Source organism: Selaginella moellendorffii, unplaced genomic scaffold, assembly GCF_000143415.4.
Source record: "Selaginella moellendorffii unplaced genomic scaffold, v1.0 SELMOscaffold_86, whole genome shotgun sequence".
NCBI lineage: Eukaryota > Viridiplantae > Streptophyta > Lycopodiopsida > Selaginellales > Selaginellaceae > Selaginella > Selaginella moellendorffii.
In genome coordinates this window covers 665857-686933 of record NW_003314347.1, presented here as the reverse complement: position 1 = coordinate 686933, position 21077 = coordinate 665857, and the positions used below count along the sequence as shown (strand labels likewise).

The 21077-nt window shown below is 47.4% G+C and overlaps 8 protein-coding genes across 14 annotated transcripts; all 8 read right to left on the bottom strand.

The window, feature by feature from the left end:
* Nucleotides 1-1538: 1538 nt before the first annotated feature.
* On the bottom strand, nt 1539-3514 carry LOC9656786 (probable arabinosyltransferase ARAD1). Of its 2 annotated transcripts, XM_024661956.1 has the most exons (3): nt 3191-3359; nt 2500-3104; nt 1539-2102 (listed from the first exon to the last, which is right to left on the bottom strand). In XM_024661956.1, exons 1-3 carry the CDS (start codon nt 3240-3242, stop codon nt 1602-1604), a joined length of 1158 nt encoding a protein of 385 aa, XP_024517724.1. In that variant the 5' UTR covers nt 3243-3359; the 3' UTR covers nt 1539-1601. The 2 variants fall into 2 exon arrangements, with proteins under 2 accessions (XP_024517724.1, XP_002988055.2); XM_002988009.2 differs by having other exon boundaries at nt 1543-2102; nt 2500-3514.
* Nucleotides 3514-4476, bottom strand: LOC9656785 (probable inactive nicotinamidase At3g16190). 2 transcript variants are annotated; one of them, XM_002988008.2, is made up of 5 exons: nt 4361-4476; nt 4190-4303; nt 3898-4129; nt 3726-3839; nt 3514-3644 (listed from the first exon to the last, which is right to left on the bottom strand). In XM_002988008.2, exons 1-5 carry the CDS (start codon nt 4406-4408, stop codon nt 3571-3573), a joined length of 582 nt encoding a protein of 193 aa, XP_002988054.1. In that variant the 5' UTR covers nt 4409-4476; the 3' UTR covers nt 3514-3570. The 2 variants fall into 2 exon arrangements, with proteins under 2 accessions (XP_002988054.1, XP_024517726.1); XM_024661958.1 differs by having other exon boundaries at nt 3514-3839.
* A 227-nt stretch (nt 4477-4703) lies between these two features.
* Nucleotides 4704-5587, bottom strand: LOC9656784 (calmodulin). Its single transcript, XM_002988007.2, has 2 exons — nt 5381-5587; nt 4704-5328 (listed from the first exon to the last, which is right to left on the bottom strand). The coding sequence occupies exons 1-2, from the start codon at nt 5529-5531 to the stop codon at nt 4949-4951; spliced, it is 531 nt and encodes a 176-aa protein (XP_002988053.1). The 5' UTR covers nt 5532-5587; the 3' UTR covers nt 4704-4948.
* LOC112341583 (protein patched homolog 2-like) lies at nt 5555-10503 on the bottom strand. 4 transcript variants are annotated; one of them, XM_024661953.1, is made up of 26 exons: nt 10427-10503; nt 10287-10375; nt 9881-10226; nt 9562-9823; nt 9388-9500; nt 9246-9335; nt 9123-9191; nt 8960-9076; nt 8655-8888; nt 8447-8593; nt 8282-8396; nt 8048-8226; nt 7866-7985; nt 7757-7817; nt 7563-7693; nt 7419-7512; nt 7312-7370; nt 7157-7264; nt 6888-7047; nt 6728-6840; nt 6476-6668; nt 6287-6415; nt 6207-6235; nt 5983-6143; nt 5680-5916; nt 5606-5616 (listed from the first exon to the last, which is right to left on the bottom strand). In XM_024661953.1, the coding sequence occupies exons 1-25, from the start codon at nt 10427-10429 to the stop codon at nt 5682-5684; spliced, it is 3357 nt and encodes a 1118-aa protein (XP_024517721.1). In that variant the 5' UTR covers nt 10430-10503; the 3' UTR covers nt 5606-5616; nt 5680-5681. The 4 variants fall into 4 exon arrangements, with proteins under 4 accessions (XP_024517719.1, XP_024517721.1, XP_024517720.1 ...); XM_024661952.1 differs by having other exon boundaries at nt 9881-10046; nt 10098-10226; nt 10287-10459; XM_024661951.1 differs by having other exon boundaries at nt 5555-5611; nt 10287-10459.
* An 86-nt stretch (nt 10504-10589) lies between these two features.
* Nucleotides 10590-11845, bottom strand: LOC9656783 (INO80 complex subunit D). The gene is made up of 2 exons (XM_002988006.2): nt 11290-11845; nt 10590-10961 (listed from the first exon to the last, which is right to left on the bottom strand). Exons 1-2 carry the CDS (start codon nt 11835-11837, stop codon nt 10718-10720), a joined length of 792 nt encoding a protein of 263 aa, XP_002988052.2. The 5' UTR covers nt 11838-11845; the 3' UTR covers nt 10590-10717.
* On the bottom strand, nt 11842-13836 carry LOC112341584 (light-sensor Protein kinase-like). Its single transcript, XM_024661954.1, has 2 exons — nt 12180-13836; nt 11842-12099 (listed from the first exon to the last, which is right to left on the bottom strand). Exons 1-2 carry the CDS (start codon nt 13703-13705, stop codon nt 11988-11990), a joined length of 1638 nt encoding a protein of 545 aa, XP_024517722.1. The 5' UTR covers nt 13706-13836; the 3' UTR covers nt 11842-11987.
* A 122-nt stretch (nt 13837-13958) lies between these two features.
* Nucleotides 13959-15533, bottom strand: LOC9656782 (protein GPR107). The gene has a single exon (XM_002988005.2). The coding sequence runs from the start codon at nt 15342-15344 to the stop codon at nt 14043-14045; it is 1302 nt and encodes a 433-aa protein (XP_002988051.1). The 5' UTR covers nt 15345-15533; the 3' UTR covers nt 13959-14042.
* A 125-nt stretch (nt 15534-15658) lies between these two features.
* On the bottom strand, nt 15659-17684 carry LOC9656781 (origin of replication complex subunit 5). Of its 2 annotated transcripts, XM_002988004.2 has the most exons (5): nt 17270-17684; nt 16843-17204; nt 16369-16779; nt 16003-16312; nt 15659-15949 (listed from the first exon to the last, which is right to left on the bottom strand). In XM_002988004.2, the coding sequence occupies exons 1-5, from the start codon at nt 17666-17668 to the stop codon at nt 15896-15898; spliced, it is 1536 nt and encodes a 511-aa protein (XP_002988050.1). In that variant the 5' UTR covers nt 17669-17684; the 3' UTR covers nt 15659-15895. The 2 variants fall into 2 exon arrangements, with proteins under 2 accessions (XP_002988050.1, XP_024517723.1); XM_024661955.1 differs by having other exon boundaries at nt 15659-16312.
* Between the last annotated feature and the right edge of the window lie 3393 nt (nt 17685-21077).

Genomic DNA, 21077 nt, shown 5'->3' with positions numbered 1-21077 from the left:
ACGAGGACATTTCGTGTAGATTAGTGTGAGGTCTCCTCCCGTAGTCTCACTGGTGGCTTTCCAGGTGAGCAAGCTCCAGAAACACGCTCTGCTTTGACAGGTTGGGAAGGGCTTGTTCGAAAGAGGTGAGCTGTAAAGGGGATTGCCTCCTATGGTTACTTCCTCTGTGGGGAATTGGTTTAGCCGAGCAAATTCTCAGGAATCCAAGGGCTCTGTTTGATCACTTTGGTCCCCAAACTTCTTCTGGACAAGCCCACAGTTTCAAAGCTCAAATGGAGGATCTGTGCTGTTTATTTGCTCGATTGCCCGGTGGATGATCATCTAGATTTGGGGAAGCTGCAATCCTCATGCACCAAACAGTGCCATCACCTTGTCTCCATTAAGCTTGCAATGATGGTTCCATTTAGCTTGAACTTAAATTTGCAGGTGTAGCACATATGTGAATTGTTTCCTTCTCTTTGCTAAATATCCAAACCATCCATGATCTTTCAGATCTCGAGAAGGCCGTAAAGGCAGTTCCTCGTTGTCAACACTCACAATCACATAGACTCTCGGACGCCCTTCGACTGTTTAGTGTGAGCGCACAGGCGTGCCTTGTTTCAGCGTGGCTTTTGCTCCAGCTCCAGACCAACAACCGTTCTCTCGAATGGCTTGCCGATCTCGATGCCCGGGCTGTTGCAACCGGTGGCAATGACTCAATGGAGAAGCTCGTGCTCTTCTCTCTCGAGAACATCATGCTCATGGAGCCACCGTCCCAAGAGACACTCACAATCATCAGGCTTGGTCGGAGCCGCTGGCGAAGATCGAGTGGAAAGGCATCGATCTCACAAGTGGTGCCTGGGTACGTAATACAAGTTTAGTTTCTTCCTTGATCTCTGGATGGGTGATCTCTCTTTTTCTTTTTCTAGGAGGTAGCATCAGCACAGGTTACTGGTTTGTCATTCGGCGATCACGAACTCCTCCGGGATTGGATCGTCAATCATAATCCTGTAGCCTCACAACCATTGACATTTTTCCTGGATCAAACAAGATGCACAGGTCTGTGGCAACTATCTACACCGGACGCTTTCTCGAGAAGACCGTTACGACCGTAAACGTTAAGCAGCGAGCGATAAACAATCTGTAAAATAGAAGGAAGCATGACACGAACCATCTTTCCGACGCAAGCTTAACGATCGGTCGCCTCTTGTATTCCTGGACGAAGACGGGTAAGGGAGAACGCGACCATGGCGATCTCAAGGCGCTGTGCAACTTCACTGGCAGTTCTTTTGTGGAGCACGTAAAAGCCACACTCAAGAAAAACAACAGGAGGCCAGAAAGCTTTGTATCAAGCTGCAGGTTCTGTGTTTGGGGAAAAGTTTTCTGTGACTCCTTGTGCCAATGGGCCGATGGAAAGTAGAGAGCTTGGAGAGATCAAGGATATGTTGATTGCGAGGAGAGGATTCTTCCAAGTTACCAAGCCTCTAGTCGCAGCTCATCAAGAAATCCGAGATACTTGGCTCAGTGACATGGTTCTCTCTTAAACGTAAGCTCCCTGGTTTATATCAAAGGGTTTAAAGTAAGATTTATACACAGGTTATACAAAACCATGGGAATGGCATTCAGTGCCTATCGTATCTATGGATTTTGTGTGCCGTGGATTTCAAGGCTGGGACCCTTTTGGCGATTCCTCTCCACGTCATGTGGACCGCGTCCTCGGGGAGCGATGGATGCTGGTACTCGAAGTGCCGCTCCACGCTCTTGAGCATCGCCCACTTCCGCGTCCACTCGTCCCGCCCGATTCTCTCGAGCGCTCGCACCACGAATCCCTTGCGCAGCGCCTTGTCCGACTCCACAAACACGCAAAACTGCGAGTAGTCGAGCTCGTCCTCGAACGGCAGCTCGATCTCGTCGCTGATGATCACGGGCACGCAGTGGCTGGCGATGGCGTCGAACAGGCGGTTCGACGACGGCGTGTCGCCTGCCAGGTGCAAGCAAAACTTGGCGTTCCTCATACCCGCGGTGGCGCTGCGGATGCCATCCTTTTGGGTGTTGCCCGTCACGAAGTGGACGCCCGGACTGTCCTTGAGGATCTCATAGAGTTTCTGCCTGATGATCCCGCCCTGTCCAGGAACAAAAAACCGAAAGAACAGCGCGTGAGTTACTTAGGCTGGTAGTGATCGATCTAAACGGCTTAACAGAAAGACCCAGGCTGTGATTCCACGATCGCGCGAGTAAAAAAAGGAAAAGAATACTGTTCATCAGAAAAGGACTGGCAGTGAATCATCACACGCTAGTGTTTTTGCTTGGCGACAACGTCCCGGGACTAAAAATCAAGCAATGAATCATTCTCTCGTCATTCAGAGGAAGCCTGGCAGCCAGAAAAAAACCAAGAATCTCAAGCTTGCATCACATGAAACGTGTTAAAGGAACCGAGAAACAATGAAGAAGGAAGAAGACACACACACACACACACATCACAAAAAGAAGAAGACTCAAACAAGGGAAAGAATGGCCTACCTCCTTTCTCACAATCGCGCCCTGGAAGAAGAGAAGCGTCTCACGGCTCTCAAACGTGGTAGCGTCGCGAGCAAACGATGGTATGACGTGCTTGTAAGGCGCCACTATATCCTTCCTCATGTTTGCCACCGCCCGAGAGAACCTCCCAAAGTCCGCTACCACGAACATAGCCTCCTTGAGCAAGCTCCTGGCCACCATCAAGCTGTTTGGGTGATGCATCACAATTACGTGATCCACCCCACCGTTCCTCCTCCACAATTCCTGGCCCCTGAGAAACTCCACCAATCGCTTCTCCAATCGATCGTTCTCCACGCAGCCCCTACCCCCTTGGAATCTATGCCCGGTTCTACAATACCGATTGTAGCTGAGCGATGAGAAGAACGGCACGAAGAAGATGTCCGCGGTGGCTGGATCGGCGACCCGGACGGCGCTACACGGGCTCTTGCGAGACGAGGGATCCGCGGAGCTCAAGAGATCCGCCGTGAGCCAGTACTCTGGGCTGTGCTGCTGGTAGAGGCCGCCCGGGTAGCGGGGAAGGCTGGAAATATTTCGAGGCCACGAGCCACCGGAGATTGCCGCGTCGAGCATCCCGAAGTGGAATTCCGCTGGAAGATCATACATGTAAACCTTAAGAACACGATCGTCGAGCCCTTGAATCTGACACGAGGAGGAGAGCGATCGCGATGCTGACCTGGTGGCGCCAGTGGATGGGAGGAGCAGCGGCTTGAAGATCGTTGCTGCATCGCTAGTGTCCCCGTTCTTGGAGGGGGATTCGTCGTCGCGCGGCGGCCAGGCGAGGGAATTCTGCAAGATCGTGCCGGAGATTGCGAAGACGAGCAAGAAGGAGATGATCTTGACGATGCACGATCGCGACGCCATGGTCTGCTGCTGCGGCTGCTCCTTATCCTTAGCTGACCATTCCGGCGGCGAATCGAAGAGGATTTGGGGTGACACGGGGCTGGAAGATCGCTTGGAGAGCGCCACCGGCATTTACGACGAGGAGGAGTCAAGATGTGAGAAGAAAGAAGAGCTTATTAGGTCTTTGCGATGAAGAGAGAGTGTGTATCGATCTCAGCCAGCCAATTTGGCCCATTCCTCCAGAGTTGGAGTGGCGGCACTCACGTTGCGCATGTCCAACAAATTCCCTACAAGCAGCAAGATCAAAGCCAAAGAAACAGTACGGAAGGCGGCGGCCAGCGCTGTACGGAATGTCAACTCTTCCTTACCGGCGTGGATTTCGGGAGAGGCGGCGGCGGTGGCGTCGGCGATGACTGTCACGGCGTAGTCGAGCGCGATGGCATCGAAGACAGTGGCGCGGATGCAATTCGGAGTCTGGACACCTGAGCGTTGCAAGAATCGAGAGAACGATCAAAGGGGGGAAAATCTTTTCGAGCTCACCGACGATCACCAGATGGGAGATTCCAGCGCGGCGGAGCACCAGGTCGAGATTCGTGGCGAAGAAGGCGCTGAATCGAAATTTGCGCTGGATGTGTTCGCCGGGCTGTGGGATCAATCCATCCACCAGCGCCGCGCCGGATTCTCCCTTGCACGTCGGGCCAGTCTCGCCGTCGTAGAGATGCCGTCGGAAGAGCTCCACGTCTCTCGCGCTCGCATCGTGCTCTCTCACGACCTGGAACAAGAGCATCGATCAATCAATCGATCGATCGATCGATCGATAGTTTCTCTTTACCCAGACAATGAAGTGGCCATGGCGTCGCGCGGTTTCCACGGATTTCTGGACCGCTGGGACGATCGCTGGCGCTCCAAGGACGTGCATTGGGCCACCGGGGAGGACGAAATCGTTCTAGGCCACGGGAATTCTTAGAGAGATCCATCGCGCGCGATCTAGAGCTGGGAGTACCTGCATGTCGATGACAAGCAACGCTGTTCTTCGTTGTGGCCCGGCCATTTGGTGTTTTTTTAGGGTTTATGGTGGATAGCGACAAGCTCGTCTGGCGTCTTCGATCAAAGCGCAAATGTGGCCAGGTCTGTGGCAGATCGCGATCGTCACGGATTTCAGTGGCAGCTGTGCCGCGATTGGTGATCTTGGCGGCGCTGATCCCGCAGCCCAAGCCTCAGGAGTGAGCTTTTCTCTTCCTTGACGTTTGAGAAAGTGATGTTTGCGATGATCACAGCTTTAAGCTTGCTGGCTAATCGTCCAGAAAATCTCTCAGAAACGAGAAAGGTAAGAGAACTCTTGTGTGTATGAAACATTCTCATTTTTTTTTCTTTCAGTGGTGTTCTTCGTGGCTACGAATGTAAGTTTCTTCTTGTTCTGGTTTCGAGGCTTTGATCAAGGCGTAACTTAACGCGTGGGGATCAAAAGGGATTGGAGTTGTGGACATCGACGAGCTTCAAGCCGCGAAAATCCATCACTTTCGAGGAGACAAGGATCTCCGGCCCGAGGTATGGTACTTCTCCTCTAGCTTTTTCTTCCGCACTCGCTCGCTCACTTCTTCATCATCATCTTGATGAGGCCCTCGTAGTTGATCATCCCCTCGGCATTCACCTTGGCATCTTTCATGAGCAAGCTCACCTCGTCCGGCGTGAAAACCTCCCCCAGCGTCGTCACCACCTCCCGCAGCTCCGCCGCCGACACCTGCCCGTTTTGCTCCTTGTCAAACACCCGGAACGCCTCCCGCAGCTCCTCCTCGGTGTCATACTCCTTCATCCTCCGGCTTACGTACCGCAGAAACGTGGGGAAGTCGTACAGCTTGTTCCCAATCTGCAGCGGATCCATCTCGAGGACCATCCCCCGGATCTCTGCCTGCGTCGGGTTCTGGACGACTGCTCGGAGCATCGGCCCGATCTCCTTGGCCGCCACAAAGCCTGCGAAACTGTTCTAGTCATTCGCAGGGACAGAGACGAAAGAAACACTTACCATCTTCGTCCTTGTCAAAGACGGAGAAGACTTCCTTGTAAGTAACGAGCTGGTCTTCTGTGAAAAGCTCCTCGATTGGCCGCTCGGGTTCGGGTGCGGGTGCAGGTTGGGCTGCAGGTGCAGGTACAGAAGTTGTTGCCACTGCTGCCATTTGGCCCTAACTAGAATTTGAAACAGCAGCATATCCAAGGCATGAAGTTCTTTCCTAGTGAGCTTTTTTTTTTATAGCAACTGAACTGCAAGGAAAGAAATAATAAGTTCCAAGGAAGAAAAGAAAGGAGAAAGGAGTAGAGACAAACCACTAGGGGCGCAGGTCCATGTCCTGTGCAGGCTCCGTTTCTACCATCTCTTTGTCGCCCTTTTGATCTTCGTCGACGTGCGAGAACCCGTGCGTGCTGGCAACAGGGATGTGGCTGGGCAGGGCTGGAGGTCCAAACCACGAGAGAAGCACCGGGAGTAGCACAAAGCCGTTGAGGAAGCTAAGCACGCCCATGACTGCGAACATTGCGAAGTAGTAGATTCGGAATGCGTGGTACCTGATGAAGAGGGAAATGGCTGGATGATGAGAACGCAGGCTTGGGAGTTTTAAAAGTTTCGCTTACTTGAGAAAGACGAGCGGTAGAGTCGCGACCACTTGAGTTCCGAAACCATGGAGCAGGGGTTCCAGAGTCCACTCGAGTGCCTTCCCAACGCGGTAGTTCCTGGTTCCCTCCACCATCAGGAATGCTCGAGCAAGGTACGTGAGTTCGGCCGCCATTCCAATCTAGAAAATACCACGAGACAGCGTTAGAAACTGCCGAAAGGTTGCTAAACACATAGTACTCACAACTATGCCAAGGTTAACGAGCGAGAGGGCTGCAAGAGATAGATTGTCAGTTTTGGTCATCAGAGTAGAACTACACGTACAGTTAAGTTTTGCACCGATAACGTAGATAAAGCCGTACACTTCCAAGTCCACCATGAGCAGCACAATCACGATAAGGAACGAGATCACGATGCTGAACTGGAAAATGAGAACGGCCACAAATACTCCAACTGCAAAGGAAAAAACCAGTGAGCCTGCTTGAAAGGAATGGACTGCTGACAGAAACTTACGTAACGCGAAGCCCACCACAATGTACAAGTTTCGGCTGCTGTGAAGATACTGTTCAAAGAAAAGGAACGGATACCCGTACACGTAGGCAACATTTTCACCGATCTCGGCATTCATCTGGTCAGCTATTTTTCTGGTCTGTCTGATCATACGAAGATTTGGTTCCGTCTCGGCACCCAAGTGCTCTATAAAAATCTGTTTCACGCATGTAGAGTTCCATAAACATGAAAGGACGTATAACAAAACTGACTTACAGATGTCTTTGTAGCCGCAACTCGAAGATTTGGTTTGAATGTGGTAGTGAAACAATCCAAATGTTCTTTTGTAGTCTTGTCCTCGCAGTAGTAATCGGGCAGTGAAAAAATACCTGGACCAAAATCTTCAAAGATGAGCTTGCAAACTGAGCTTCTGTACCTATGGGCGTCGATGACCAGGCTTGCTGAGTCTGATCGAAAACGTCGACAGGGATAGTAAATAGCGGAATCCCGGAGACATTCACAGGAACTGTTTTTATATCGGGTCTAGAATTAGCCGTGTAAACCATAATGTTTCCCAATACTGACGCTTCTAGAACCTGAAAGAAGAAAGAAGGCTGTGAGGCCATTGCGAAGAGGGGTAGTGATCCAAATTCTTATATGGACTAAGTGTCATCCTCCGCAAAAGGAACAAAAAGTCGATATTACCCTGGGTTGTGGAGGAGTCCAGTATGACAAGTTGCTTTGCATTGTCTCGTATATCTTAAGAAGATTTTCCTGGTTCCTCGCAAAATCAATATCTCGCGTCACATAGTTCTGTAAATCAAGGCTCAATAAGAAACCATTGTGGGACTCAACCTTACAATTTGGTAGCTTAAGAATTTTCCCTCTGTTACGACCGCAAATGTGTTCTGGTACGAGCCTAGTTACAAGAAAATGTGTTGCTCAGAACGTGATGTGAGAAGGCTACCTTTCAGAGTTATATCGGATAGTAATAACCCGTGCTCGACTTTTTCAAAGCCCAGGTAAGTTGTCACAGCGAGTAATGCTGAGAACAATACAAGCTGAAACCGTGCAGGGTTAGAACGAGAAAAACAAGGTTGAAGATACGCACCACAACGACCTTGAACAGATTATTTTCAAATAGAGGAGCATAGTACTTTGCAACAGCTCGCGATACGAAGGATGTTCCAGTGACATGTCCACTGAAATTTCCAGGGGAGTCCTTTGACGCAAGCGGCCCTTCTACAAAAGCACACACACAAGATTAAGAAAACGCAAGCGGGTATCAAAACCGAAGAAGCGAACCTAGATTTTCCTTCTTTCGAATCCCGCAAAGCAGCCAAAGGTAAGGATCACAAACATTGGCCTGCGACATAGTGTTGAAAAAGACAGGTATAAATAAAAACAGACTTACCTTCACTCGTCTGGCATCGATTGCCATTATCGGTATAAATATCAAAAGCATTCCTAGAGTATGAAGTGTTGCTGTGATCCCCATTTGCCAGCAAAACCACCTCACGATTGGCATTGGACTCTTCGTGAACAAAATAAACAAACTCCAATTAGCAAAGTGAAATACCAAATTACAATACCGACAAGTGAAGAAATGAAGAATGAAGCAAGAACAGAAAACGTTGTTAACACCACCGATGGACCCGCGAGAGCAGTTGTCATTCTCATCTCTGCTTCAGGTACTTTTGAAGTTATGTCTTTGAGTGATGGATCTTTTAAGTAATTACGAAGTACGCTCACTAGCACGAAAACATCATCTATGCCTGACAATAGTACAAGATGTTAGCAATGTAAACCATAACACTTGATGTCATGTACCCAGTCCCAGTGTAAGGAAAGGTACCACAGAACCGGCCAACGGGGTTAGCTTGATTCCAATAGCAGCGCTAAACCCAAACCCAGCAATAACAGCAAGTGAAACTACAACCATTCCCTGCAAACAAAGAAAAAGGTTAGTTCTGATCGGTGATAAAACGTACTTACGGTGAGAGCCAGCCATGTAAACGAGTGTACAGGATCCTTGAAGTTGACAAAAGCCAGAAATGAGTATATCGAGACAAGAATGCCGCTAAGAACTATCTGCCACACTGGTGTTTTATTGGCATCCGAGATTATGTCTTCCGACGACCTCTGTAATCGAAGAAAGTCAGGAAAGTTTATCAAGCAGACGCGAAAATGGTTGATTACATACCCACATGTTGAACTCTAGCTGCAGGTCACCATAAATATTTTTGTCGCCAAATATTGTACTTGGTTGGTGCTGTCGTAGAGGGTCCAGTTCGTTGATCATATGAGCTTCCCAGTCTTTAGTAAGCTGCTCCCTCTGTTTTTCTTGAAAACTTGTACCTAGTAAATTAGAGATGTACGATTCCCAGACCGGATGCCTTTGATGGAAATTGTTTCCGGCCCATCTTAATCCTTTGATCTGAGAGACATAATGAATCAAAATTACAGTTGTGAGCAGACGACTAGTACGTGTAAGTTTCAAGTAGTAACCTCGGTGATGTTCCCAGAAGCATCGTACTTCAGACTACCCAATGACGTTAGAGTTGGGCTGTGTGCTCCAAACCATGTCATGCAGCACGGTTGCGTTCCAGAGAGGCAGTCCACAATCTATGTGACGGTAGTGAGCATCAAAAACTCGCTTTAGAAATATAACCTGAGGATTTGTCGGATTCGGATCAGCAGACTTTCCAAATCGCAGAGCAGCATTTATGTGATCTAGAACCTGAAATTTTCAGAGCTTATTTTCGAGCTTGAGTTCGCAAACTGAATAAATTACTTGCTGATTGGTCATGCCTGCGTATGATTTTCTCCAGCTGTATCCCCATGTCAAAAGAAGCCGAGACAAACCAGTAACTCCCTGGACAAGCTGAAACATACTGTATAAGTTAAGAAACTAGGAAACCATAAACTTTAGAAACCTCATTGACGGTGTTTTCATCGATGTTTAGAGCTGTGTAGTTACGGCGAACTTCCGTTTGACAGTTTCCGTTAGGGATGACAGCAATTTGAGCGATGCGTAACCCGGAGAGAGCTGAATCATAAACCATAAAATAGAATATGTACTGCGAGCAAATAAATCAAGAGAAGTGTACCTTCTTGTTCAAGTAGTTTTAACGCTGGTGGATAGTCAAAATCGCCTCCTTCTTTAAAACAGTCTAATGCCGATAGTTTCAGACAAGGAAGCCAGTCTATACCCCATCCATCGGGTAAACGCAGTTCAGGAGGAGCATTCAGCGCCTCTAAGGCACAATTTGCATATTTTGAGTATCCCCATGAAATGAAGTTTTTGTTCTTCAAAGGGTCTGTACCAGACTTTATGTAATCCGGCACAACAGGCCTCTCACAGAAATCGTTCTGCAATAGAAAATGGTCTTAATCTGAAACCAATGAAGACATCATCACATATCATACCTCGCGGAAGTTATATGTCTTTCCGTTTATCGTTCTTGTCATGGTCAAGTTGTCATAGAGAGGAGTAATGGATGACTTAAGAGCGTCCATCGCATGGACCAAGTTGTAATCCTTGCCATCCCGTGGTGTGATTGTGACTGCCTCGAGCCGAGAAATACCTCCGAAACTGAAACCAGACAACGTTACATTTATACGAACGAAATTCAAACAAGAGAACCTCGAATCGAAAAACTCTTTCTCTTCCACGACGCGAGAGTTTTGCTCAACCCATAGCTTTTCCAGATCGGCTTCCTTCTTCACATTAAAAAGACCAAAAGAAATTCCTCCAAGCAGGACGAGTCCAATTCTGTGAAAGTGAAAAGAGAAAAGATTTATCGCGGCAAAAACGCAAGAGCGAAAATCGTACATGAGCGGAACAGCCGGACGACGAGCTGCAAACGATCCATACCGCTCAAACACCTCGTTCATTGCTCTGTGATATCCATCGAGCACACCCTGCAAAGCGAGAAAGCTCAACACAGCAACCAAACCAAAAACGGCGCTCACCATCTTCAAAGCGGAGAAGTTTGAAAGCTTAACAGATGCTTTGAAGCGAGACAGCCACCATAGCCAGGGAATGACACTGCTGCTCCTGATATTTCACGTGAGGCCAGAACTTTGTAGGCTCCGCGCGAAATGACGCGCTTTGTACTGAAGTTGAAAGAAACAATAGTAGAATATTACTCCGTCGGCATCAAAGTGCCTTTTGTATTATAGCGCGCAGGTTTAAACCTGCGACCATAACGAAGTAAGAAAACTCGAGGACACACCATCGTCTACCTCCTATACGAAAGATCTTTAGCTGTGGTTGGCGGCCCTGGCTCTTCGTTTGTTCTGGATGGCTCGAACGTACTCCGAGATCAAGACATGGAGCTTGGGAGCGCCTTTGCCAGCAAACGCTCCCAGTGGAGGCACCGTGTTGTTATTGGCGGCCCTCTTCATTACTCGAGCAGCTTGCCTCTGGGCTAACTGGAAGTGAATGGCGCAAAAAGATGGCACTACCGCACGAAGAACGGGTTTCCCACAAGTTCCATTCGGGGCACTGGAAGGAGAAAGAATAGCAAGAACGTGAGACGCATGAAAAAACAATGTCAAGGGGCTTGACGAAATGTCAAGAACTTGTCTAACAAGAAATACAATATAAAAAGTTCTAGCGATCGTATCTCTAAGAACGTAAAATCCTATCCATGACATCTAAAGCATGTCTAGCAAAGAGACACGATGCAAAGACATTGAAAGAACATAAACTCCTATCTACCATGTCACTATTAATGCATAGAGTATGACTAAAACAAAAGAAAGAAAGAAACCCAAGACACGAAAAAAAATCTAAGGAAAGACTCGATCGATCGAAATATCATACGGCATACCTGCGAGGAACGAATGCGCACGGCTTGTACAAGCACTGGCGAGGCTCCAAGAGAATGTGATCGAAGCAATAGGCGCTGAGCGGCATCGGCTTGGTCATGCATCCCTGGAATCCACACTTGATCGCCTCCCCGGCCGATCGCTCGGGCACTCTCATGTCCACATTGCCCGGCTGCTGCGATTCCTCCGCCTCATTCTCCTCGCGCCAGCCGCTCTTCCCTGTCCGGAGATAGAACCTCCGGTACTTGGCGCGCAGCTCCTCGAGCAATGCCCAATACTGTACCCGATAGAGCTTGATCAGCTGCCTCACCCTTCGCCGCCGGCGCTTGACGACCTCGGCCCTTGTCATCACCATGGATCGCGATAGCATCTCGTCCTCCTCGGCGCCCTCCATCGCCACCGCTGGCACACACTCCTGTGGATCCTGTGAGAAATATCCCTCATCCTCCACGAATCTCTCATCCGGCGCGGCGCTCTCCGCCACCGCCGCCGCTGCCGTGGCCGCGGCTGGCACAGCCACTGGCGGAGCAATCCCTTGCCTGCGCGCCATCGCCTCGCTCTAAAACCTCTCCACAAAACCAAAGAATAAAGTAATGACACACGAGTTCGATTCTCCTCGTCGAGTGCTAGCTTGGACGCCACTTGTCTGCCAAGCTGGCAATTAGAGCTGACTTGGAAATACGTGGCAGCCGCTGTCAGCTTAGAAGCTAAGTAGCCTCTGGTTTTGCTGGTTCGTGAAAGAGAATGGTATAACTTTGTCATGGGGGCCAGAGCCAGGATCATCGAGCTTCATCGGATAAACTTCCGGGTTCCTGGACGAAGAACAAAACCAAGAACAAAACGAGGAGAAGATCATCAGCGAGAAAAAAAAATTCGCGACGTGATCAAGTACCTGTCCAAAGCGGAACAGATCTCGGTTCCAAGGAGTTTGCACTGGATGATCTCCAAAGCCCAGCAGATCACGTCAAACGGAGGCCTTTCTTCCGGATCTTCATGCCAGCACTGCTGGATCAGCTTCGCCAAGCTCGGGTCGACGGAACTCGGCAGCCGAGGCCTCTTCCCGGCTCGTTTCAACCCAGGGATGATCCAGTTCCCACCCCGGATCTTCTCCAAGAACTCCTCGGGCGACAACTCCTTGTACTTGTCCAGCGGAGTCTCTCCCGTGAGGACCGCGTAGAAGGTCATTCCAAAGCTGTAAACATCGGCCTTGTCCGTGTAAGAACACTTTGATCCTTCGTCACCCTGGAGAACTTCTGGAGCCCAGTAACACTGCGTCCCTCTTCGAGCCGTGAGCTGCCCGTCCTCCACGGATCTGGCAGTGCCGAAATCTCCTAACTTCACCTCTAGACCGCTGGGAAAAGTCTGGTTGAATCGAACGAGCAAGTTTCCCGGCTTCACGTCCCGGTGGATCAATCCAAACGCGTGCATGTACATGAGAGCGGTGGCGAGCTGGAGCATCACGTCGATCGCAGCTTTCTCTTCCAGCGGTGGATGATGGGGGTCTTTTTCAACCTTGTTCTTGATCCAGGTCTGGAGATCGCCATCCATCAGCTCCATGATCAACCCGGCGTCAGAGCAATTGCCACTGCTACTGCCACTCCCGCTGAGGTAGTAGCCATGAGGCTTGACAACGTGAGGATGGTCCAGCGTGAAATGGATCACTGCTTCGTCCTGGAGGTGTTTTTCCTTGCTAAACAGCTTGATCGCAAATTCCTGTTTCGACCAAGTCACCTTGTAGATGGCACCGTAAGCTCCTTGGTCTAGAAAGCTTACTATCTGGAAGCTCGCGGCCCTGGGAAGAGCACCCAAGATATCCTCCACTGTACCACCGATTCGCGGAGGAAATCTCACATTTTCCATCTGGAGCCACAGATTTCCGAGCTCGACCCTGTTGCTCATCTTCGGAAAGAACATGTGAAGCCACCGGTTGATCTTGAAAGGCTTGTAGACGAGCTTGAGAGGGCCAAGGTATGCCGTGGTCGTAGTCTTGACGTCGAGAGACTCGAATGTCATGGAATAGGACGTCGCCAGCGCTGGAATCAGGGACGAGAAGCTAAGATCGTGGGAGTACCTTACCAAGATTTTCTGCGATATCTCGTGCGCCTGCTTCTCCGTCGCTGGATCCTCGTACTCGAGCCCAGCGAAGGGATCTTGCAAGACATAGCTGCCGAGGAGCAATTTGCGCGCCATGGATCGAGCTCCTGTGGGACGGGACGACAGCAAGATCGATCGCAAAATGTGGGAGATCGATCGAGAAAACGCGTCGTCAGAGTCAAACAAGGAAGCCCCGGTTTTAATTTTAGGGCTGTCGCATTTAGGGTTCTTCGCGGCAATGGCGTCGAGGTTGCTCTCCCGATCCACGCTCGTGACGAGTCTGCTGCGCCGATCCACTTCAGCTCCAAGGAATCTCCACGGCATTGCTCCAGTGTCGCCGCTCGCCAGGGAGACGGTGGGAATTCCAGCGGCTGCCAAGAACTTCTATGTGCCGCGGCGGGATCTACACATCAACGAGCACTCCTTCCGCGAGCTGGCCGTGGATTACGGCTTCACAGAGTTTGAGCCGCTCTACCGGGTGCTGCGATTCATCGTCGTCTATCGCTTTATCGCCGAGGTACTTCTTTCCTAGCTCTAAAACACATCTAGCTGGGCTTGTTCTTGAAAGAACTCGATAGATTGCAAATAAATCTCTGTGGAGCTTTTCTTCTTTCTGACTTTCCAGGAGCAAAACTTACCACCATCAATCGTCACACACTTTCTAGAGATCGAAATCGTCGTCCTTGAGAGCTTCTTGCGCGGCCTCCTCCTCCTCCTCGTCCAGCACAAAGTATGGGTTGTGTACGACCGGCCGGAACTTATAGCCAGTGAAGAGATAGAAGGCCAGAGTCGCGGCCTCGGCCGCGAAGCTGCTCGACCATCGGTACTGGTATGGCGTGATCGTTGTCAGCGCAAACACCACGATCCGGGTGAAGTAGATGTAAGTCACGACGACGATGTAGTACTGGCGGAAGAGCGTGAGCTTGACGAGGTTCCTGGCGGCCTTTCCATCCGAGTGAGAGGCCTCTCTCAAGTGCTTGATCGACCAGACGATGGGGAAGAGGATGGCGCAGCAGCAGATGATATCGAGCAACAGGAAGAGCTGGCGCCAAGTAAACCAGCTCTTGGTCGCCGGCCCGGTCTCGTCGATCACGATCGAGGCAACGTTTGCAAACACCTGGAGCGGGATCACCACCATCAACACCTTCTTCTCCTTGTCCTGGAGAAATGGCTTGAGGAACGACCACCCGGTCCCGACCAGGACGATCACCGTGAAGAGCATCACACCCTTGAGGAAACCCGAGATGTAGAAGATCACGTCCCAGCCGTGCGCGGTGCCGGTCTTCTTGATATAGCTCTTATCCTCGGCCTCGGCGAGCAAGTTGAGCACCTTGAGCGCGAGAAGAACTCCCATGAGGATGTGGATCCTGTGCGTGGTCTCCTTGTGCTTGGCGCAGAAGTAGATCCAGAGGGCCGTGAGCGCGATGTAGACGAGCGCGAAGGTGAAGAACAGCGCTGGGAGCTGGGTCTGGCCGGCCGGGAGGAAATCCTTGACACTGCCCTCCAAGTTGTACATGGAAGTCTCCACGATCATCGAGACCTGCGAGTGAGCGTGGCAATTGATGAAGAAGAGCGAGTACTCGTTGCCATCAGCCACCGGGAAGGTGTTGTTGTAAGTCCCGCCGCGGCCATCGACCTCGTTGAGGCGGAGCAAGGCGCGGATCTTGGGATTGGCGAGGATGCACTGGTTTGGCTGCTTCTCGACGTCGGCGAAGACCTGGAGGAGCGCTTCCTCGGTGCTGAGGAAGAAGCCCATGAGCGAGAGATCGGCCTCGGACGAGACGTGGACCTCGGACACGAAGATCCCCACCTCGCCGCGGTTCGTGAAGCCGAATTTCTCGAACATGATGAGCGGGCGGCCATCGTCCTTGATCTTGGTGCGCTTGATCTCGGCCACGGCCAGCAGCGGCAGGAGCAGGGCTAGAATCAAGCCGAGGATGCTGACCCTAGGAATGGCCGCCATGGCCCTCGCGGCGATGAGAAGATTGCTGTTACCCTAGTGGCTGAGAGATCCCAGATCGAAGAACCCTAACTTGTGATCGCGAGAACTCTAGATCTGGGACTTCGTCGCGCGCGCACCTCTTTTTCCGCGTGGAAAAGCCCTAATGCAGGTATAACTGCATATTCCATTCCATGTCATCGCTTTGCTCTTTGACGTGGCATACACGTGGGTCTGGCGAAACATGTCTGTGATGCAAAGTAAAGCCCTAAATGATCAATTTTTTTGGTCAGTAACGATTTTTTGGTTGATCTTCGCAGGGGAAAATCGACGCTCGCTTGAGAGGTATCGATCAATTTGTTAAGTGGTAGTTTCCGAAAATGGTTTAGACATCGAGTGGATACAACTACGATGGATTTGACGTTGGAACTCTCCTCACGAGTATCCCGGATTCGATTGCGACTTCTCAGCGTAGTCTACAGCCATTTGCGATGTAATGTATCACCGAAGCAATGCTCTTGTTTTGCAGCATCTATGATGGTCGTTGAAAACTTGATCTAAGAAAAGGCACCTGTTTAACAGTTGTAGTACAGGTACTTAGCGAGTGGAAAGCTAGTGCTCCTAGCGATCTGCAAAGCCAGCGAAAACCATAGTTGAAGTTAAAGAAGGAATGAAACGTTACCATATGGATGACTTCCTCCTCCACATTGCACCGAAACTTTGGAGATCCTTCAAGTGGATCAGTGAGTCCTTGTGATATCAGACCAACGCCGACGAGCGTTGATAGCTGCATTAGAACATCGGACGTGACTTCCATGCCTGCGTCTTCGTCCAGTTTGTTGTCATGAGCAGAAATCCCGAGTTTAAATCCAGGGCCGGTTGCAATGCACGAGAATATTGCCAGGAGCCTCTCCAGAGAGAAGCTGCCTGGACCTTTGAGTTGCCTCTCCATCTCCTTGTTTTCTTTCTTTTCCGTGGCTGACAGAGAACTCCTGTGATCGGAACACGTAAGAGAAAAGAGAAGAAATAACTAGAAATTGAGCTTCACCTTCGCCTTCGTTTCCTCGAGCCACTTGCGTGGCCGGCATCAAACAAAGCGGCATCCAATGTAGCTGGATTAGTGGAAGCGATGTATGCCGCCAGAAGCAGATATTTACTGCAGAGAGGCAACTGTAAATTGCACAGTTGGTCGTCGGACGCTGGAGCGCTGATGACTGATCTTCCTCCACCTGGTGACTCCAATAACTTTCCTGGAGATGCTGCAAGGATAGAAGAAGCCCGTCCCAAGAAGCTGCGAACGTGTGGTTTGATAAGCGTGAAGAGCTTTCGTTTCCCTTGCTCGTCCGGAAGCACCGCTCCCGAGACCACCGGCGCGCAGTACTGCTCAAACAGAGGCTCCAGCAGCATCATGAGCTCGGTTATTCTCCGTGTTGCTCGGCTAAACGGCTTCAACACCGCACTGGAGAAACCAAAAGATTAAGGCGCATGAGTATCATCCCTCGGCATGAAAGAAGCAACTTACTTGAGAAACGAAACGTAGAGATCGGACTTGATTTGCTTCTTCACCAGGATCTGGAAGAGTTCGTCGTCTAGATAATCTCTGAAGTAAACTGGCAGGGGCTGCCGGCATCCTGTGCCGGACATGAAAGCATGCGGGCCAACGCTGCTGATGAATACCATTCCCAGCTGCGGGAGCCGGGAGAGCTCTGGAAGCCGAAACAAAACCGATAAAAGGTTTTGTCCACCACTCCAGTTCCTCACGAGATCAATGTTGTCAATGATGAGGTAGACAACCCCTGTTTCTCGCTTGAACCAGCTCAAGTTGCCAAACACAGTGACCGGATCATCGCTACTGGCTTTGCCGTTTGATGGAGACGAGCAGCTCTGTACTGAAAAACGAGTTGTGAGAAAGAAAAATGAACGACTGACAGATAAAAGAATGCACCCACTTCATTGTTGGATCGACGAATAGCCTCCTCGCAAGCATCTGGAAGAAACTCCACGAAATCCGAGGCTCTTTCACACTTGCGCGCGCTGGAGTAGCCAATCTCGGCGCTCCTCACGTGCCCAACCAGGCTGTTGATGATCGATTCAAACAAAATCCTGGCGGCATGGCACGATCGACAGCTCGCGTATGCGTATGGCCTGCGCAAATGCCGGAAGATCTCCTTGACGACGCTCGTCTTGCCGGTAGACGCAGCGCCATGTACGAGCAGCGGCGGGAAGAAATCACACGGGCCTCCCAAAATCGACAGGAGATCCTGGATTTCGCTCCTCCTGCCGGGAAAATCACGTACCAGGATCTCTTGCCTCTTCCCAATGTCGGCGTCCGCGTCGGCGGAATTCATGATCCAAGAACCCTAAAAGAATTCTAGAACCCTAGACATTATTTTTACCAGGAGGTCCCGTTGGTTCTAACAAGCACTTGATAATTAAAAACATACAGCAAATACTGGCACTTAAATTTCTTGTGGTAACAGAATATATTGAAGGGTGAAGAAGTGTTTTGTTGGGAAATAGAAATTGCAGTAAACCTTCCAAAATGTAACTCCAAAAAGTATTTGCATAGCACCTCTATTAATTGCATCATCTCCAAAAGAATTAAAGGATGAAGATAAAGACTATTTTCTTAGTATTGGGAATTAAAATACTATAAACTGAACTATTAACAGTTAATATAGATCTTAAATAGGAAGCTTTTGTAAATCAGTTAAGAGCTATTAATAGATTAGGTTCTTAAAAACTAAACTTGCTTATTTGCTGCCCATTGGAAAACAGCAAAACTCATGGTATAAGATTTAGAGATCTGTGATCAGGCAGCCAATTGCAAATTCATGCGAGATTTGGATTTGGGTATTTGCAATTAGAGGGAGATCATAGACATATGAAAGATTGTTCTTCTTAGGAACATGATGAGATGGGTTTTGGAATAGCAGCCTCATTTGAGCATCTATGGTGTTGGAGATCAAAAAGTTAAAGAGTGACTACATAAGTAGTATAAAAGAGAGGTGTTTGTGACTTTGTGAGGTCAAGCTGGGCCTAACTCCATCCCTTTGGGGCTTTTGCATTCAAATGTTTGTGTGTTTGAGAGTGTAAAGTGGAGCAGCTCGAGGTTTGTCCCACATAAAGGCCTTGCATTGAGTTGTAGTGAGAGTTCTAGTGTTGTTTCATTGGTATGTGGGGAATCCCCCTATTGAACATCTAGGGTTCTAGTGTGTTAATGCCCTTGCCATGGGGTTTCTTGTGAATCTTTTAGCCAGTTGGAGAAATCTAATGGCCCCAAAAGTTTTATGAGTGTCTGAGAGTGAGTTTGATAGTAATAATGTGTCTTGTCCTAGCTGGGTCTTTTGCCTGACGCTTCTATAAGTTGTGTCTACACTTTAACAGCTTTTTGAAGTTGCATGTGGGCAAGATCAATACTTGGGCTAATGGAGCTTTAGCCAACACTTTTGTAGTTTTTAAGTTAAATAATCAAGCTGGTGACACATGGAAGTTCTAACAAGTTTAATCTTTCACACCTAGGATCAACCAAAGTAGATTTAGAATCTGCCTATTCTAATGATCTTGGAAGAGTTATGGTGAGTAAGATTTTAATGTGAGGAATTTTCTTGGCTCAATTTTGGGGTGATATAAATGAGGTGAAATATATATATGAATCATTAATAACAAATAGTAATTTGTAGGCATTTGGCTGGATGGCTATAATAGGTTTTGGTGCCTCATACTTAGCTTTAGAACAATAGAGGACCAAGCAACTACAAAGAACCACCATGATTTAAGCCAAGCCAATTGAAATAAATTCTAAAAGTAGAGATTTGTAAAGAGACTACATTGAGTTTTTTAGTGTTGTATGACAATTTTGCACCATTCCACCAATATTAACATAGTCTTCCAAGATGAGGATGAGGATTTGGAGGAGGTGGTAGAGGCTGAGGTCAAAGACCATTTGGAATACCTAAGAACATTTCTAACTTTGGAGATAAAGGGCAATTGGCATTTATTGTGGAACACAATTCTAAAGATGGAAGAAAGAAGCATCTTATGTCAACATTATTGAACAATCAAGAAAGTGTTAAAATTAGAAATGCTTGTAGGTAGCAAACAACTATAGAAGAAGCTGCAAAGGACTGACTAATAGCAATTAAAAAGACTGCAAAAGGTTTATTTGAGGGGGTTTAGGTTACTTAGAGATGTCATTTAAAGTAAATGCGCAAATGAGTTATAGGCATGTTTTTGTGTTGAGTGTATTTGTAGACCACTAAGGTGAAAATAAACTCTATAAAGGATGGAAGAGAAAAGAATGAAGTTTTAAGGCATTTAGTAGAAACTATAGCTCTTTTTGTCATAGATGTGGATCAAATTAGGACTTGATCCAAGTTGAGGGTAAGAATGGTAAAAATAATTTTTTTTTCATAAAATAGAAGCTTTTTTGCCAGATTTTTTATCAAATAGATGAGCAATGGTAGTAGAAGTCTACATTGTAACAAAGTTCAAGGACAAAGAGTTGGTTGTAGTCACAAAATAAATATCTAAGTCAATACCTCAAATTGTTTTCTTTTAAGCATTTTCAACTTGAATAAAAACCAATAAGAGTCTCATAATGTGGTTGAATGCTATATGATTATAGCTAGTAGAGGTAGAAAATAAATACATATTCTCACTACATGGATGACTTAGGCATTTACCAACTAAGCTGAGTTGGAGCTTTTAGAGGAGGTAAAAAGTGGTAAAAACTTAGCCAATTAAAAAAAATTAGTGGTTTTAAGTAGAACTTAAACAAAATTGGGCATTTATCAAGGTGTTGAGTTGATAAATTAAAGTATCCGAAAAATGAAAAAGAAAAATGATTAGAGATACAAAGGTGGTAAAAATTTATAATTACAACTGTCATATTTTTATTTGACTACTTAGTATTTTTAATACTTTTATAGCTGTACATATTATTCCTTTATTCAAAAGATTTTTTGAATAAAATATTTTTCAAAAGATTTTTGTTATTTAAAAGATCTTGAGAAAGAAAATAAAAGATATGTAAGTAAGAGTTGTAATGCATAGGAATGTGAAAATATTAATATCATTTCACTACCATAATCTCTATATTACACTCTAGTCCTTATTACTCATCTGGGAATATGAAAACCACTGTCACCATTGATAAAATACTATGTTATTTCTGAAATAATAGAGATGAACAACATAGTAGAAAGAACCAAGAAATCTACACCTTAAAACTTTCCATAATATTTGTAATTTATATATTAATTCATATAAAAAACTCTATTACTTGTTTATATTGAAATCCTCCTATATAAAAATATCAAGATATATTTTTGCAGTGAATCCCTAATAAGAGTTTTTGAGAATTGTTTGTGAATAATAATAAAAGAAATTAAAATCTTTTGAAAGACTCAAAAGTAATACAATATCAAAGAATCAATTTTATATACATTTCCAAGACTGAAAGGCAATCTCACATAAGAGAATGATAGCGTGTTAGTATTCCCTACCATTATAATGTGGTTTATATTTCCCTACAGTCTATTTCTCTAGAAAATTGGCATATGTGGAAAAAAATATATGCATAATGAAGTAGGATTTCATCAAAATGATATAGCATAGATATACACAATAATCTAGAATTCTAGAAGCTCTTATGTTTACAAATAAGCTATGATTATGAAGCCTTATTTTGGAGACTAACATTTCAAGAATTTTAGAGCAAAAGAGAACTAAGAGCCAGGCCGAGTATGCTCAGCT

Bases quoted from the DNA above. Each gene is read 5' to 3' on its own strand.
- LOC9656786 (XM_002988009.2), bottom strand. From the start codon at position 3,489: ATGCCGGTGGCGCTCTCCAAGCGATCTTCCAGCCCCGTGTCACCCCAA. The intron at 2,103-2,499 runs GTAGGCCATTCT...GTTCCTGGACAG, and splicing joins GCGCGATTGTGAGAAAGGAG to GGCGGGATCATCAGGCAGAA.
- LOC9656785 (XM_024661958.1), bottom strand. From the start codon at position 4,408: ATGGCCGGGCCACAACGAAGAACAGCGTTGCTTGTCATCGACATGCAG. The intron at 4,130-4,189 runs GTAAAGAGAAAC...CTCTTGTTCCAG, and splicing joins ATGGCCACTTCATTGTCTGG to GTCGTGAGAGAGCACGATGC. The intron at 3,840-3,897 runs GTGAGCTCGAAA...TGCAACGCTCAG, and splicing joins CTCCCATCTGGTGATCGTCG to GTGTCCAGACTCCGAATTGC.
- LOC9656784 (XM_002988007.2), bottom strand. From the start codon at position 5,531: ATGGCAGCAGTGGCAACAACTTCTGTACCTGCACCTGCAGCCCAACCT. The intron at 5,329-5,380 runs GTAAGTGTTTCT...ACAGTTTCGCAG, and splicing joins CTTTGACAAGGACGAAGATG to GCTTTGTGGCGGCCAAGGAG.
- LOC112341583 (XM_024661951.1), bottom strand. From the start codon at position 10,429: ATGGTGAGCGCCGTTTTTGGTTTGGTTGCTGTGTTGAGCTTTCTCGCT. The intron at 9,077-9,122 runs GTTATATTTCTA...ACCGTCACATAG, and splicing joins CGAATCCGACAAATCCTCAG to ATTGTGGACTGCCTCTCTGG. The intron at 8,594-8,654 runs GTATGTAATCAA...CTTCGATTACAG, and splicing joins AGCTAGAGTTCAACATGTGG to AGGTCGTCGGAAGACATAAT.
- LOC9656783 (XM_002988006.2), bottom strand. From the start codon at position 11,837: ATGGCGCGCAGGCAAGGGATTGCTCCGCCAGTGGCTGTGCCAGCCGCG. The intron at 10,962-11,289 runs GTATGCCGTATG...TTCTCCTTCCAG, and splicing joins TGCGCATTCGTTCCTCGCAG to TGCCCCGAATGGAACTTGTG.
- LOC112341584 (XM_024661954.1), bottom strand. From the start codon at position 13,705: ATGCCGTGGAGATTCCTTGGAGCTGAAGTGGATCGGCGCAGCAGACTC. The intron at 12,100-12,179 runs GTACTTGATCAC...TTCTTCGTCCAG, and splicing joins ATCTGTTCCGCTTTGGACAG to GAACCCGGAAGTTTATCCGA.
- LOC9656782 (XM_002988005.2), bottom strand. From the start codon at position 15,344: ATGGCGGCCATTCCTAGGGTCAGCATCCTCGGCTTGATTCTAGCCCTG.
- LOC9656781 (XM_024661955.1), bottom strand. From the start codon at position 17,668: ATGAATTCCGCCGACGCGGACGCCGACATTGGGAAGAGGCAAGAGATC. The intron at 17,205-17,269 runs GTGGGTGCATTC...TTTTCAGTACAG, and splicing joins TTCGTCGATCCAACAATGAA to AGCTGCTCGTCTCCATCAAA. The intron at 16,313-16,368 runs GTGAAGCTCAAT...TTCCGATCACAG, and splicing joins TCGAGGAAACGAAGGCGAAG to GAGTTCTCTGTCAGCCACGG.